A 16,122-nucleotide genomic window follows, 5' to 3' on the forward strand; every position below is an offset into this window, starting at 1 on the left:
TTGAGCTGATATCGTTTCTAACCCCTTTTACAAGTATAAGAATTATTTAGTAACTCTAGAAATTTCAGTAAAATCTAATTAATTAAAAGGGCAGAAAGCATTTGCTGAATTACATTTTACATAATGTTTCTGAATTTTTCATTCACCTTAAAATTTTACAGCAAGAGCAGTTTTTAACTTGTGCATATTTAGCAAATTATGTATTTAATTTTACTTTGGCCCCATGTGCCTGTGACCTACATCAGGTGGTGAGCTGGCTGAAGAGAAACCTGGCCAAATAGGAGTTCACCTTCACCTTTGAGATTCTGAGAGGAACTGGAGTACTTCACAAATCCAGCCTGGTTCACAGGAGCCGACCCCAGCATAAAGTCCAATCAGGTTGTTTGATGTTACGCAGTCCTGGAGCCATCCACCTCTTTCCAGCTGCAGTTCATCAGCTAGTGCAGATGAGCTTGGTCCCAAAATGACTTCACCACCCAGCAGGACTACCAAGCAGCAGACTGGGTATCCCATTGGTCAATTGCTTACCTTTTACTTCATGAGACAATGACTCCCATTTTTTATTTGGATGTCTTTTTTAAAAATCTCATTGCTTCTACTTATATTTAAGTTATTAATTTATTAAATTATTAATTTAAATATTCATTTCTAAAGCCTTTTACAAAGCCAACAGAGAGCCCCCCTACAGGGGAACCTGGGGTAAGATACAAACAATGTTCCCCTATGTTTACCTTGCATGAATGTTTTCTTTCTTGTGAATATCTTCTTATTAATTTCAATCCAATATTTGTTCCTAACTTTGTCTTTAAGTTCCTAATGTTAATCATCTTTAATATAAATACTGTGTTATTGACAACGTGTGATTCTATATAATAAATTTTCAGAATTATGTTGACCCAGTTGAAAATCTAAAACTCAATTAAAAAATTGGTTGTGACAGGTAACATCAATTTTCTGAAAATTTACCCTTTTGTAGCAAGTGGTCTTTCAGATCACACTATGCTTCTGCAGGACATGCAGTTAAGTAAGGAAGTGACTGAGGGAACACCTTGAGTGTTTTTGTGGTTACCTTTCTGATTGTGTTCTCCCTGTTCTTAAAATCCATTTAATGCACTTGTTCATTTTTTCCTATGAATTAGTTTTGACTGAATTTGTGCACAATTCCCTTTATAGAATTCTGAGGAAAGTTCCAGAATTTCCATTACTTTCTTCCGTCTCTTCCGTGTAATGCGCCTGGTCAAATTACTGAGTCGTGGTGAGGGGATACGTACATTGTTGTGGACATTTGTCAAGTCCTTCCAGGTATCCGTTCTTAGTCACTCTTGGGTGTACATTAAAAAAAATCCAATACTAATGTTTGCATTAAGTTTAATTCATGCTAAATGTATAAAAATATTTTATTTAATATGTTTCCTGCATAGTTTCTAAATAGCCATTTGACCAAGAATGAAATCTGGATTTAAAGGTTATAGATTAGAAATGGATTTCTGTATTTACTGAATGCATTGCTATTAAATACAATTTTTATTTCTGTTTTAATAATTCATGGCCGTAGAATTATAGAAATTCCAGCACGAAAGGATGTCATTTCACTTCACAGTTTTGATAATGCTATATTTTTGAATGAGCTTATTTTCTGAGATACAATCTTCCTTGCTAAGTTAGAGTATTAGAATATGGCACAACAATGAATTTACCCAAGTGAACAGGATGCAAGTATAACAAGGGGCTGACATAATTACAACTGGCTTTGCTGGAATTGTTTTTTTTAATCTTAGGGTTAGTGGGTGTTACTGGCAAGGCCAGCATTTATTGCCCATCACTAAATGCCATAGCTATCTGCATCCATTAAGTGCAATATGATTAACTAATGTTTTCATGGAGAAATGTTGCGATAATAGCCACTTAAAAAGGAGAGGGGTGGGATTTGTATTAATTTGACAGTGGTCCGTTATTAAGTAGGCAGACAAATAGTTTAATTGATATTTAATAGATAAGAGGAAAAGGAAAAGTGGTTGTCAAACCAGTTTGTGCAAAGTTGAATAATTTTATGGATTTGTGTGGAAATTTTTTTTTTAAAAAGTCCAGAAAAATTCAGGTGTGAAACGTCACTCATTGGGAATGTATATTGGGATATTCGGCAAGCTTTCCATCATTTTCCATCTATTCATAGTTTTCAATTAAGAAATGCTAAATTAATATAGTAAAGACCAGCGAAAATGTTTCATATGTTTAACAGAATATCTCATTGTATTTGCGTCACAGTTCTATCTTCACCCTTGTCTTAATTTGAAAACAATAAAGTAAAAATTTAGTAGATCAAAAATAATAGACATCAGATCCGTTTCTTTTTGAAGGGGAATTAAGTGGAGAAAACGATTGAAAAGTATATACTGTGTATATAAATATATTTTCACATTGCAATTGTTTTCTACCCATAATTCCCCTGCAACGAGAAATACATACATAAAATTTGTATGATAATTCCAACTTTTCAGAGAAAGTGTGCAATGCTTAAAGCCTTAAAGCTATTTCCAATAGTGAAAGTATTTAAATAACATTACCTACGGCAGAAGAACAATATTGTAAGTGCAGAGACTTTAACATGGCGATACAGATCCCTCTAATTTGGAGTGGTAAAAATAACTGTAGTAAGACAAGAGTAATTAGTAGCTCCTCTCCAGCTTCAGTTTTGAGAGTCCCATTTTGGGAAACTTGGTCAGATGGGAAGAGGGTGCAGTAATCTAACTTAAATCTCTAGATTAAACTGGGAAGGTAAAGTGCATTTAAAATAGGGATGATTCATTTAGAGTGACAGCTCAGTAAGTATTTCCAAACGAAAATAGAGGATTCTTACATCCTGGAGGGACAGCTGAGAGCTATTCCTTTCAATTCCTGTACCAGACGAGAATATCAGGACAGTTCACTGTGAACATAAGTTTAGAATTTATGAGCTTGACGGGCAGAGTACAAGGGGATCATCCTCAGAAAATTCAGGAAAATTATATTCTCTTCAGTAAAACCGTTAATAAGAATGGGTTAACATGGAATAGGTCCAGCATTACTAGATTTTGAATTAGGAGCAGGAGTAGGCCACTTGGCACCTTATGCTTGTTCCCCATTTTATAAAATCACAGCTGATCTGATTGAAACCTCAGCTTCGCATTCCCAATTACCCTCAGTTACCATTTCGTTCACTTGCTTATCGAATATCTATCTACTTCTACCTTAAAAATATTCAAGTACTTTGCTTTCATCACCTTTTGAGGAAGAGAGTTCGAAAGATTCACGTCCTTCTGAGAAAAAAATGTCCGATTGTCAAACATTGACTCCTAGTTCTAGATTGTCCATTAGAGGAGATGTCATTTCCACATCCACCTGTCAGGACCCCTCTAATATCTTGTATGCTTCAGTCAAGTTCCCCTCACTCTTCTAAACATCTCCTCCTTGCTGACAGTCAATACAGGCGCACCTCAAGGATGCATGCTCAGCTCTACTCTCTCTACACTCATGACTGTGTGGCTAAGCACAGCTCAAACACCATCTATAGATTCGCCAATGACACCACTGTTGTTTGTAGAATCTCAGATGGCAATGAGGAGGCGTACAGGAGCGAGATAGATCAGCTGGTTGAGTGGTGTTGCAACAACAACCTTGCACTCAACATCAGCAAGACCAAGGAATTGATTGTGGACTTCAGGAAGAAGTCAGGAGAACACACATCAGTCCTCATTGAGGGGTCAACAGTGGAAAGGGTGAGCAGCTTCAAGTTCCTAGGTGTCAACATCTCGGAGAATCTATCCTGGGCCCAACACATTGACGCAATCACAAAGAAGGCATGCCAGCGGCTCTACTTCATTGGGAGTTTGAGGAGATTCTGTATGTCATCAAAGGCTTACAAATTTCTGTAGATGTATGGTGGAGAGCATTAGTCTGGTTGCATCACAGCCTGGTATGGAGTCTCCAATGCACAGGATCGCAAGAGGTTGTAGACTCAGCCAGCTCCATCACAGGCATAACCCTCTCCACCATCAAGGACATCTTCAAGAGGCGGTGCCTCAAGAAGGTGGCATCCATTACTCAGGATCCTCACCATCCAGAGCATGCCCTCTTTTCGTTACTACCACCGGGAAGGAGGTGCAGGAGTGTGAAGACCCACACTCAATGATTCAGAAACAGCTTCTTCCCCTCCACCATCAGATTTCTGAATGGTCCATGAACCCATGCACACTACCTTGTTATTCCTTTTTTGGACTATTTATTTATTTTTGTAATTTAAAATAATTTTCATGTCTTTGCACTACACAACAGCAAATGTCACATCATCTTAGTCAGTGATAATAAAACTGATTCTGATCCTAGAGATTTGGTAGGCATGGGAATAGTAAGGAGTGGGGATGATCTCATTTTCAAAGTTAATGACATTTTGAATTTTACAAAGCTCTAGTCTTATCTTCTTCAAGTTAATTAGATGATCTTTAGAACTAATTACCTGGTAATTAGTCAGCTGGCACCAAGAATTTTTTTTGCTAATAAGCAGAGTGAATACAATTTCAACACAGAATGCAGTGCTTGGAATTTGATAAGGTTGGGAATTTGGTGAAATGGGTATTCAAAAAAATGGGCTAAATTAACAGAAAGTACACAAAAGGCAGATTACAAATCGACTCCAGATCTGAGGAATGCTTAACTCAGGAACTGGGTCAGTGTGTCAAAGTGGAAAAGAGATGCAGCTGTCTAACTGAAGTTGGCAGGAGAAAATACAAAATAAAAAGGTAGGAATGATTTGATTGGGGTAATACACACAAAGTGCTGGAGGAACTCGGCAGGGTCAGGCAGCATCTATGGAGGGAAACAAACAATCGACGTTTTGGGTCGAGACCTTTCATCAGGACTGGAAAGGAAGAGAGCAGGAGCCAGAATAAAAAGGTGGAGGGAGGGAGAGGGGCACAAGCTGACAGGTGAAAGGGGAGTCTAGGTGACAGGGGAAGGTAGGTGGGTGGGGGAGGGGGTGAATGGGAATGATGTGAGAAGCTGGGAGGTGATAGGTGGAAGAGGCAAAAGGCTGAAGTAGGAATCCAATCGGAGAGGACAGAAGACCATGGAATAAAAGGAAGGAGGTGGGGAACCCAGAGGGAGGTGATGGGCAGGTCGTGAGGACGGGGAGGGGAAAGATAAGGGGTGAAGAGTGAGGTAATGAGGGACAACAAAGTGGCGGGGGGGGGGGAGAAGAGTAAAAGAAAAAAAAGGGCAGGAACAGAGATGAGGGGTTACCAGAAGTTAGAGAAATCGATATTGATGACATCAGGTTGGAGACTACCAAGATGGAATATGAGGTGTTCCTCCTCCAACCTGCGTCTGGCCTCAAAGTGCCAGTAGAGGAGGCCGTGGATAGACATGTCAGTATGGGAGTAGGAAGTGGAATTGAAGTGGCTGGCCACCAGGAGATCCTAGCTGTTGCAGCAGATGGAGTGAAGGCGCTCGATGAGTTAATCATATTTTGTAAAATTGAATGGAGGATCCTTACATCATGAAAGGACAGCTGAGTCCTATTGCTTTCAGTATATAGGAACATCAGAATACTCCGTTAGAATTTCTAAGCTTGAGGGGCAGCTGGAGTCACAGCAGAGCACAAGGAAAGCTGGGAGTTTCTGGGATCATATGTTTCAGGAGGTGACTGCCCTGGATCCTCAGAGACCAGGACAGTAAGTGGATAACCATCTGAAGGGGCAGGAAGTGCAAGAATCCTCTGTTTGTGTATGCCTCTCAAACTGATCCTCACCATTAGAGATTGTTGGGAGGTGATAATACCTTGAAGGAGTACAGTTCAAGACATGGCACTTTGAGACAAAGGAAGCATGGGTTGGGGGAGGAATGCACAAAGAAGGTTAGAAATCCTAGGAGGGAGGACAGACAGGTATATTTGCAACTGCTTTCCTGGTGCCAAGGTGAAAGGCATCACAGAGAGAGTGCAGGGCATTCTGGGAGTGGTGGGGAGGGGAAGAGCAAAGCAATACATTGTGCTTCATGTTAGAACCAATATTAATGGGAGGAGAAGGGTTGTGAAGATAGTAGTCTCTGGAATACTCCCAGTACCTTGTGCCAGCAAACATTGAAGTAAGAAGATGAGGCAGATCATTACAGGAGGGAAAGCTTCAGATTCTTGGTGCATTAGGGCCAATCCAGGGGCAGGAGGGACCTGTTCAAATGGTCATCTTAGCATGACTGTGATCAACATGTGGTGAGGTTCACTGGTGTGCTTAAGGAATTGAAGAGGATTTAAAATTGGCACAGGGGAGTGCGCCAGCATACAGGAATAGAAAAGAGGGAAAACGCTGAGGCAAGGTCAAATACTGGAGGATATTCATTTAAAGTGAGAGGGAGAAAGTTTAAAGATGATGTGTGGGGCAATATTTTTTACACAGAGTGGTAGGTGCCTGGAATGGGCCGCCAGGAGTAGTGGTAGAAGCAGATACGATAGTGGTGTTTAGGAGGCTTTTAGAGAGGCACATGAATATGCAGGGAATGGAGGGATATGGATCAGGTGCAGGCAGAAAAGATTTAGTTCAATTTGGCATTATGTTTGGTGCAGACATCGTGGGCCTTTTCCTGTGCTGTAATGTCTGATGTTCAAAATGATTAAAAGGAGTGTGAGTGCTCGGTAGTAATAGAGTAGAAAGTATGTTTCTGAGACCTGTACTCAGTACAGCAGGCAACTCATTTCACTGGAAAAGTATTATCAATGCTGTCTCTGCAACATTCTCAAATTGAGTGAACCAATGTGAGTGTTCTCATCCGTTGCAACATCCCCAGAATTGAGGGTCTAGTTATTTTCAGTTGGCTATATTGGGCAGTCCACATTGTTTGCATGCCCGACACCAGAATCCTGAAACAGACACTATTCCAAGCCCTGTGGAGAAGATTACCAGGTGAACAGTAAAAAGAAAATTCAAAGATGTAGTAAAAGCTTATTTGGAAAAGTACAACATTCCCATTGGCAATCTCTGGCTCATGATGGCTCAAAGTCTGAAGGAGCATTCAGGAAGGTATTGGGAACATTGAAGCCATGCTTTGGAGCATGTGCAGGCCCTGCATAAACAGCAGAAGGATTGCCCAACCTCACCAACCACCCACCAGCCTGACCTGTCAGTCGCCTCCTGCCTCATCTGTGGAAGAGTCTGTGAATCCCGCATCAGCCATCTCAGAATTAACAGTGGATGCAAGTCATTCTTAATCCTGAAAGCCTGCCCAGGAAGATCAACATAGTATCAGATAGAAGTAGACTAAGAGAGACTTTAAGGCATCCAAAAAAGATTTAAAATGTATTTTTGTAAATGCAAAAACAATGAGATGTGTGGGATTGAGATGGTGAGGATAATTGACATGTTACTCAAAAAGGACTGGACCAGGCACTTAATGTTCCAAGATTTAAGGTGTTCAGAAAAAATAAAGAGGCATTAAAATCTGGAACTCAAACCTTGCAAGGATGGGAGGAAACAGAAACATTCTGGACTTTCAAAAGGGAATTGGCACTTGACAAAAAATCATTTACAGAACTGTGAGGAAAGAGACTGGTCACCCAGGAGCCTTCATTGATTCAACAGGCAGAAGGCCTCCTTCTGTGCTTTAATGATTCTATGATTCAGAATATTGCCAGTATTTATTTTAACAAAGCTATAAATTTAGTGCAACCTAAATTCACAAAATCAGGAATGTGTCTTTGAAGAGAGAAACAGTTAACTTTTCAGGTCGATGACCTTTCATCGGAACTTACGTTTTCCAGATAAGAGGACATAAATCTGAAACAGTAACTTTCTTTCTTCACAGATGTTGCTGGACCTGAGTATTTTTAGCATTTTTTTTAATTTCACATTTCCAGCTTTTGCTTTACTGGTAAAGTTTTTCTTCCTTCTCAGGCTCTTCCATATGTTGCTCTTCTGATAGCCATGCTGTTTTTCATCTATGCTGTAATTGGCATGCAGGTAACCAGTGTGATTATGTCCGACACATTATTGATGTAAACGTAATATTTTTTAAGAAAATGTTTTGATTCTGTGTTTCATTATTAATTCACTAGAAGTCTACTGGAAATGGTAGCTCAGCTTCATTTTTTTTGAAGTTTGCAAAATCTTTGGTGTTACATTCATCCACTGTAAATGAATAATTCATAAATGTATGCTCTTCAGACATTTAACTTTATTGCAGATTCACTCTGAAAATAAGTTTATTTATCAAGAGTTTAATGAACAGCAAAATATCAGTATTTCACAGTTCACTGTAAGGCAACAAACCTACATGTACTTAATGGAACTGAAGAATATTACTTTTTTTTTTCCAGACTTTTGGCAAAGTTGCCTTGCAAGACCACACGCAGATAAACAGAAATAACAACTTTCAGACTTTTTTTCAGTCTGTTCTACTTCTTTTCAGGTACAAAATTATCCATCAGTTACATTATTATACTTCAGTAATTATTGATTTTATTCTGAAAAGGCTAACCTTATCACTCTCACATTTTTGTTTGCAACAACAAAGTCATGTTCCTGATTTAGTAATGCAGAAGACTGGAGAAAAACTCAAATTGGCAGCTGGACAATTTAAATTTGGTTGGTTTAAATTAATCTTGAGTCTAAAGCTGAGATCATGAACCTGTGTTTAAAAATCCTATCTGTTTCATCAATGTTATTTTGGGAAAGAAACCAATTGCCTTTCCCTGGTCTGGACAATATATAAGTCTATACCCACAGCAATGTGGTTGATTCTTAACTGCCCTCTTAAGTGCCCTTACAAGCCTCTCACTTCATGTGATTGAAAAGCAAAAAAATGTAGATGCTGGAAATCTGAAATAAAGCAGAAGTGCTGGAATAATTCAGCTGGTAAGGCATCATCTGCAGAGAGAGAAAAACAGAGTTAACATTTCAGGTGAATGACCCTTCATCAGATAACAGGTCCAGCACTTTCTGTTTGTATTTCAGTCAATGGCAACTGGGGACAAATAATAAATACTGACCTTGCAAGTCACACACACGTCCTGTGAATAAAAGAAAATCTACTTTCATGCACTTTATCAGGTCACAGAGACATATTATAGTTGCAAGTTTTGGCAGTCTTATGCAGTTTTAAACCATCTGTAAAATAAAAACTGAGCCCATCCCTTTTGAACTAAAACTCCTGCTTTAACAAAAAATGAAATTGCTGCTTTGCTGCAGTACTGTTCTTGAGTGTTGATACAATTGCAGTTAACTGCACATTTTATTGCTGAACTTGCAGTTATTAAGTATGAATATTCTATGGAGTGATCATTAATTAAAATATTACATTTTCAACATATGATGTGAATGAATGCCAAATGCTCCTTAAAACTTGAATCTCAGATGCCTCCCCAATGGACTCCCTCCAAAAAGCAACTTTCTTTGTTTATTAAAAACTGAATCTCACAATTCGGTCCAATGTACAAACAAGTAGCAAAAAGTTAGTGTTTTACATCTACATCATCAAACATTTACAAACATTTAATTTTTGAATTCTAGCTATTATATAATTGACTGGGATATAAATCTTTGATCTGTGAAGCTAATTTTTGCTATAACGAATAGCACTCCAATCTGCACACAGGAAAACATTTTATCCAAATGCATTTCACCCAGCCTTTTCAATTTACAAAATTTTGCTTAATAGAATGTTTTCCATGAATGCATCCTTTTAATAAGTTGAGAAATGGCTGCTGTCTTTGAGTAATGCACTGCAGTACGACTTAATTAGTAAAGTAGATTTTATTCAGAATCCCATTTTAACAGTCACTAATTTAATGTTACATCTGCATATTAAGTGTTCAGTTGCCAGAAGGCCAGAGATCAGAGTTGAGCAAGAAGCCAGAATTAGGAAAGTGTGTAGATTTTGGAGGACTGCAGAGCTCAAGGAGGTTAAAAGGGTGAAGAAATGGAAATATTTGAAAACAACTGTGGGAATTTTAAAATTGTGGATATTAAAACCACAAATTTGGTTCGGTTGACAAAATGAATGTGCATCTTTTCAGATGATTGTCTTCCAGGTTTTGGAAACTGGGTAAAAACTTTATAGCTTAGAAATTTGTATTATCCAAAAGAATCCTGCACAGCGCAGTTAACTCAGGAGTCAGAAGGCAAGGAAGGAATAACTATTGACTTCATGATCACAAAGACAGCTCAAAAAATTAGCAGTGGTCAAAAAGTGATGACTTTGCCAACAGTGGCCATGTTGTACTGCTAGAGGTTACTCCAATTGTACATTCCAGTATCATTTGCATTACACATCCATAGCAGAGTTCAAATAATTAAAATCAAGAAAGATTTGCAGAGAACTTTAAAACTCAGCACTAGTTTTTTGTTTAAGGGATATCAGTTGAATGAAAATTGGACAAGCTCTATATTATTCTGTTGGATAAATTCCCAGACAGTGAAAGATGAAATTCAGTCTTGATATGTCTTGTATTAATTAAGTTAACAGCTAATATTAATATTATTTTTAATCTTTTCTGATAACATAATACTATTTCAAAAGGTGTGCCACTGGAGAAGCCTGGCAAGAAATCATGTTGGCATGCATGCCTGGAAAACTCTGTGACCCAGAATCAGACTATGGTCCAGGAGAAGAGTATACATGTGGTAGCAACTTTGCGATTGTATATTTCATCACATTTTACATGTTGTGCGCCTTTCTGGTACGTGGTTTTCATATGTGGTTTTCAAAATGTGTTGGCTATAATTTTGTTACCTTAGAAACTTTACCTGAATTTTCCTTTAACTAAATTGTACATTATTGTTGATACAAACAGGAAATTTACATTTCCAAACAGCTCAGCCACCATAGTGGGACAGCCAAGCTGCTGAACTATAAAGACCAAGAGATGTTAGTTTCAGTCTTTGATCTGTATTGAAGTAATTATTCTCGTGTAATGGTAGAGGTATTAACATTGACATCGGTGCCAGAGTTGATTTTTCTTCATAACAATTCAACAAAAAAGATAATAGGACAGGATTTGAATGGGTTTAACTATAATGTCAATTGCACCTGAGAAGCCTGTCTTCATTCACTGTTGAGGTTTACATATGTGGGTTTTATCATATTTTGTTTAGAACACAAAGGAGTGTTATCTGGATTCTGTCTGTTTCATGAAATATATAACCTTTAGTGACCATTTTTTCATGATCCAGACATTACACAAGCTAATGGATCGTGCTCAATCAGGCCTGCCGTCTATTCTCACCTGACAAGCTTTGTCTGTGGCCACACATTTTGCATCTGTCCCAAAAGATTGTCAAACACCTTTGAACTATTTTTAAATATCTTTGATCAGTAGAGACATTAAAAAATAAGTTAATAGATTTAAATAATTTTTAAAAATCTTAAAAAGATGTAAAATAAAATAAACCATTTGCCTTTGTACTTAAGGTTGGTAACCCCATTCAAATGAATGGAGACATATTGCTGTAAAGTCAGCCTCTCAGCTCAGAAAATTTGTGCTCTACCTCTGAATTCAGTGGTAAGACAAGGGGCAGAGCAGGAGGTTAGTTGCACCGATATCTGATATTCAGTTTATTTCTGTGTTGCAACATGCAAGTCTATGTCAGCGACAAGCTGATCCCCTGAGGAGGACATTGCAGGCAGGTTTCTGTAGAACTGCTGGTCAAAGCTAAGTACATTTTAGCTCCTCAGCTTTAGTGACAATTTTGTCACCCTTTGAACACCATGTGAGCTCTCTTGTATAGTGCATGGAGCTATTATCCCAACTTATGCAATTCTCCCTTATTTGTCTTCATGGGGGGAGAAAAAGAAGTAACAACAATGTTAGTTCCATATCCAAAAGTATTGATTTCCTCAGGGAACTATGTCCACTTCTAGCATTAGCTCATAATATTTGTGGCTCATATTGCGATTCCTGCCTAGCAAATTTAAAGCTTAAGGGCGATAAATTTGTTGTATAAATAGGTGTGGTTCAGATGAAAATTGTATTATTAAGTCATTAAATAATTTTGCACATTTTTTTTGGTGAGTTAGTGCCAGTCATTAATATTGTGTTCTCTTTTTTTGTGTGAGATTTACTTGTACCTTAGCAATGGTGTTTCCTCACCAACCAGCTTGTTGAGGTGATAGAGAAGGGAGCTATTCAGACAGGCTTGAGATGTGTCTATTTTAACGCAAGGAGTGTTGTGAACAAGGCAGATGAGCTTAGGGTTTGGATCGATACTTGGAGCTATGATGTGGTGGCCATTACGGAGGCTTGAATGGCCCCGGGACTGGAATGGTTGATTCAAGTGCCGGCTTTTAGATGTTTCAGGAAGGACAGGGAGGGAGGCAAGAGAGGTGGGGGAATGGCACTGTTGATCAGAGATAGTGTCACGGCTGCAGAAAAGGTGGACGTTGTGGAGGGATTGTCTACGGAGTCTCTGTGGGTGGAAGTTAGGAACAGGAAGGGGTTGATAACTTTGCTGGGTGTTTTTTTATTGGCCGCCCAATAGTGACAGGGTTATTGGGGAGCAGATAGGGAAGCAGATCCTAGAAAGGTGTGAGAATAACAGAGTTGTTGTGATGGGGGATTTTAATTTCCCAAACATCGACTGGCATCTCCAGACAGTGAGGGGTTTAGATGGGGTGGAGTTTGTTAGGTGTGTTCAGGAAGGGTTCTTGACACAGTATGTAGATAGACCTACAAGAGGAGAGGCTGTGCTTGATTTGATATTGGGAAATGAAGCTGGTCAGGTGTCAGATCTCTCAGTGGGTGAACATTTTGGAGATAGTGATCATAATTCTACCTCCTTTACATTAGCACTGGAGAGGGATAGGAACAGACAGACTAGAAAGGCGTTTACTTGGAGTAAAGGGAATTATGAGGCTCTCAGGCAGGAAATTGGAAGAGGAAATTGGAAGATTAAATTGGGAACAGATGTTCTCTGGGAAAAGTACAGAAGATATGTGGCAAATATTCAGGGGGTATTTGTGTGGAGCTCTGCATAGACATGTTCCGATGAGACAGGGGAGTCACGGTAGGATACAGGAACCGTGGTGTACGCAGGCTATAATAAATATAGTCAAAAGGAAAAGAAAAGCATACAAAAGGTACAGAGCGCTACGTAATGTTAGAGATCTGGAGGAGTACAAGGCTAAAAGGAAGGAACTTAAGAAAGAGATTAGGAGAGCCAGAAGGGGACATGAGAAGGCCTTGGCGGGCAGGATTAAGGAAAACCCCAAGGCATTCTACAAGTATGTGAAGAGTAAGAGGATGAGATGCGAAAGGATAGGGCCTATCAAGTGCAGCAGTGGGAAAGTGTGTATGGATCCGGAAGAAATAGCGGAGGTACTTAATGAATACTTTACGTCAGTATTCACCACAGAAAAAGATCTGGGGGATTGTAGTGGGGACTTGCAGCAGCCTGAAAAGCTTGAGCATGTAGATATTAAAAAAGAGATGGTGCTGAAACTTTTGGAAAGCATCAAGTTGGATAAGTCGCCGGGACCGGATGAGATGTACTCCAGGTTGCTGTGGGAGGCAAGGGAGGAGATTGCGGAGCCTCTGATGATGATTTTTGCGTCATCGATGAAGACGGGAGAGGTTCCAGAAGATTGGAGGGTTGCGGATGTTGTTCCCTTATTCAAGAAGGGGAGTAGGGATAGCCCAGGAAATTATAGGCCAGTGAGTCTTACCTCAGTGGTTGGTAAGCTGATGGAGAAGATCCTGAGAGGCAGGATTTATGAACATTTGGAGAGGTATAATATGATTAGGAATAGTCAGCATGGCTTTGTCAAGGGCAGGTCCTGTCTTACGAGACTGATTGAATTTTTTGAGGATGTGACTAAGCACATCAATGAAGGGAGAGTAGTAGATGTAGTGTATATAGATTTCAGCAAGGCGTTTGATAAGGTACCCCATGCGAGGTTTATGGAGAAGGTGAGGAGACATGGGATCCAAGGGGACATTGCAGTGTGGATCCAGAACTGGCTGGCCCACAGAAGGTAAAGAGTGGTTGTTGAAGGGTCATATTCCGAGTGGAGGTCAGTGACCAGTGGTGTACCTCAGGGATCTGTACTGGGACCCTTACTCTTTGTGATTTTTATAAATGACCTGGATGAGGAAGTGGAGGGGTGGGTTAGTAAGTTTGTGGATGACACGAAGGTTGGGGGTGTTGTGGATAGTTTGGAGGGCTGTCAGAGGTTACAGAGGGATATAGATAGGATGCAGAGTTGGGCTGAGAAGTGGCAGATGCAGTTCAACCCAGATAAATGTGAAGTGGTTCATTTTGGTAGGTCAAATATGTTGGTGGAATATAGTATAAATGGTAGGACTCTTGGCAGTGTGGAGGATCAGAGGGATCTTGGGGTCTGAGTCCATAGGAAGCTCAAAGCAGCTGCACAGGTTGACTCTGTGGTTAAGAAGGCATATGGTGTGTTGTCCTTCATCAACCAGGGAATTGAATTTAGGAGCTGAGAGGTATTGTTGCAGCTATATAGGTCCCTGGTCAGACCCCACTTGGAGTATTGTGCTCAGTTCTGGTCGCCTCACTACAGGAAAGATGTGGAAGCCATAGAGAGGGTGCAGAGGAGATTTACAAGGATGCTGCCTGGAATGCAGAGCATGCCTTATGAAAGCAGGTTGAGGGAACTCGGCCTTTTCTCTTTGGAGAGACAAAGGATGAGGGGGGACCTGACAGAGGTATATAAGATGATGAGAGGTATTGATAGGGTAGATAGTCAGAGGCTTTTCCCCAGGGCTGAATTGGTGGCCACAAGAGGACATAGGTTTAAGGTGCTGGGGAGTAGATATAGAGGAGATGTCAAGGGTAAATTTTTTACTCAGAGAGCGGTGAGTGTGTGGAATGGGCTGCCGGAAACGGTGGTGGAGGCGGATACGATAGGGTCTTTCAAGAGACTGTTAGATAGGTACATGGAGCTGAGTGAAATAGAGGGCTTTGGGTAACCCTATTAATTTCTAGGGTAGGGACATGTTCGGCACAGCTTTGTGGGCCAAAGGGCCTGAATTGTGCTGTAGTTTTTCTATGTTTCTATGTTTCTAAACAGTAGTGCAACATCTAAAATTTGTCATTGACGAGATATTTGATTTTCTAAATACCTTGAGTTGTTTTTGCTAGTTGACAACTCAAAATTCTTGTATTTTTAAGACTTTTGATTTGTGCTTATTGCTGTTTCCAGAAGATTTCTGTTTTTCCAGTACATTTCTCACTAACACAAATTGCTTCAGTCCTCCTGATAAACACCAGGTGCTGCACTGGCAGGAACGCCTTATGAGGACCGGAAGGATACTTGTGGACCTTACAGGGCTTTCCTGCTGGTCCACCAAGTTCACCTTGAGCATTAGGAATTCTCTTGAGCCAAGTTGCTACCCACCCCATATAAAATCAGTAATGTAGGAGGAAACAAAGGTAGTGCAAAGACTTCTAGCATAGCATATGTGTTGCATCCAAGCTGTTAGGTGACAGATATTGGCTTCACATGGAGTTCAGAACCGTGCCTCATGCTTGATCCATGCAAATAAGTGTCATGGTAGGCCAGGAGGAAGGTTGTCCCAAGGCACATCAAGGTATGGAAACAATGAAGAGGATGTAGAGCATCATCTGATCCTGCTGGGAAATGCATTTGACAAGCTGTAATACATTTGCCCTTAGATTGTGAACCTGATCATGTTTTAATATTTTACCTACATCCTGCCATCCCTTCCACAAATATTTCATCAACTGTGTTTCAGTTCTTCCAGATTACTCTCATTCATGGTGCATGATGCAGCTAGATCTTTAATATCAATGTATATTGTGTGTGTACTTGTCAATTTTGGCTTTGTGTTTCCTCTTGGTGGTGCTATTTGGTAAACATGCAATCTGCTGTAACCTTGTGCTGCTTTTCATTATAAGCTTGATTCCAGGAATATGAGATAGGTGATATTTGAGGAAAAGATTTGCCTAATTTCCACCTACTTATTGGTGAAACTAAAGTGAAAATATATGCTGACCAGAACTATAAAAAAAATAGAAAATGTATTTGTTATTTTCCCTGGAAACAGCTTTTTTCCAGTGTTAGAACTGTGTTGCTATCAAAAAAAAGCAATTGCCGGTGATGTCAATATTGTACTTGTAT

General features: G+C 39.7%; 1 protein-coding gene across 1 annotated transcript in view; it reads left to right on the plus strand.

Moving 5' to 3' along the window:
• The window catches only part of LOC127572139 (voltage-dependent L-type calcium channel subunit alpha-1D-like), a 305,309-nt gene that overhangs the window by 225,924 nt on the left and 63,263 nt on the right, over positions 1-16,122 (plus strand). Inside the window, exons 32-35 of the mRNA XM_052019090.1 lie at positions 1,174-1,302; positions 7,917-7,982; positions 8,339-8,430; positions 10,540-10,699. Coding sequence (XP_051875050.1) covers positions 1,174-1,302; positions 7,917-7,982; positions 8,339-8,430; positions 10,540-10,699 — 447 coding nt within the window. The remainder of the gene's footprint in view (positions 1-1,173; positions 1,303-7,916; positions 7,983-8,338; positions 8,431-10,539; positions 10,700-16,122) is intronic.

The sequence above is a fragment of the Pristis pectinata genome, chromosome 6 (assembly GCF_009764475.1).
Source record: "Pristis pectinata isolate sPriPec2 chromosome 6, sPriPec2.1.pri, whole genome shotgun sequence".
NCBI lineage: Eukaryota > Metazoa > Chordata > Chondrichthyes > Rhinopristiformes > Pristidae > Pristis > Pristis pectinata.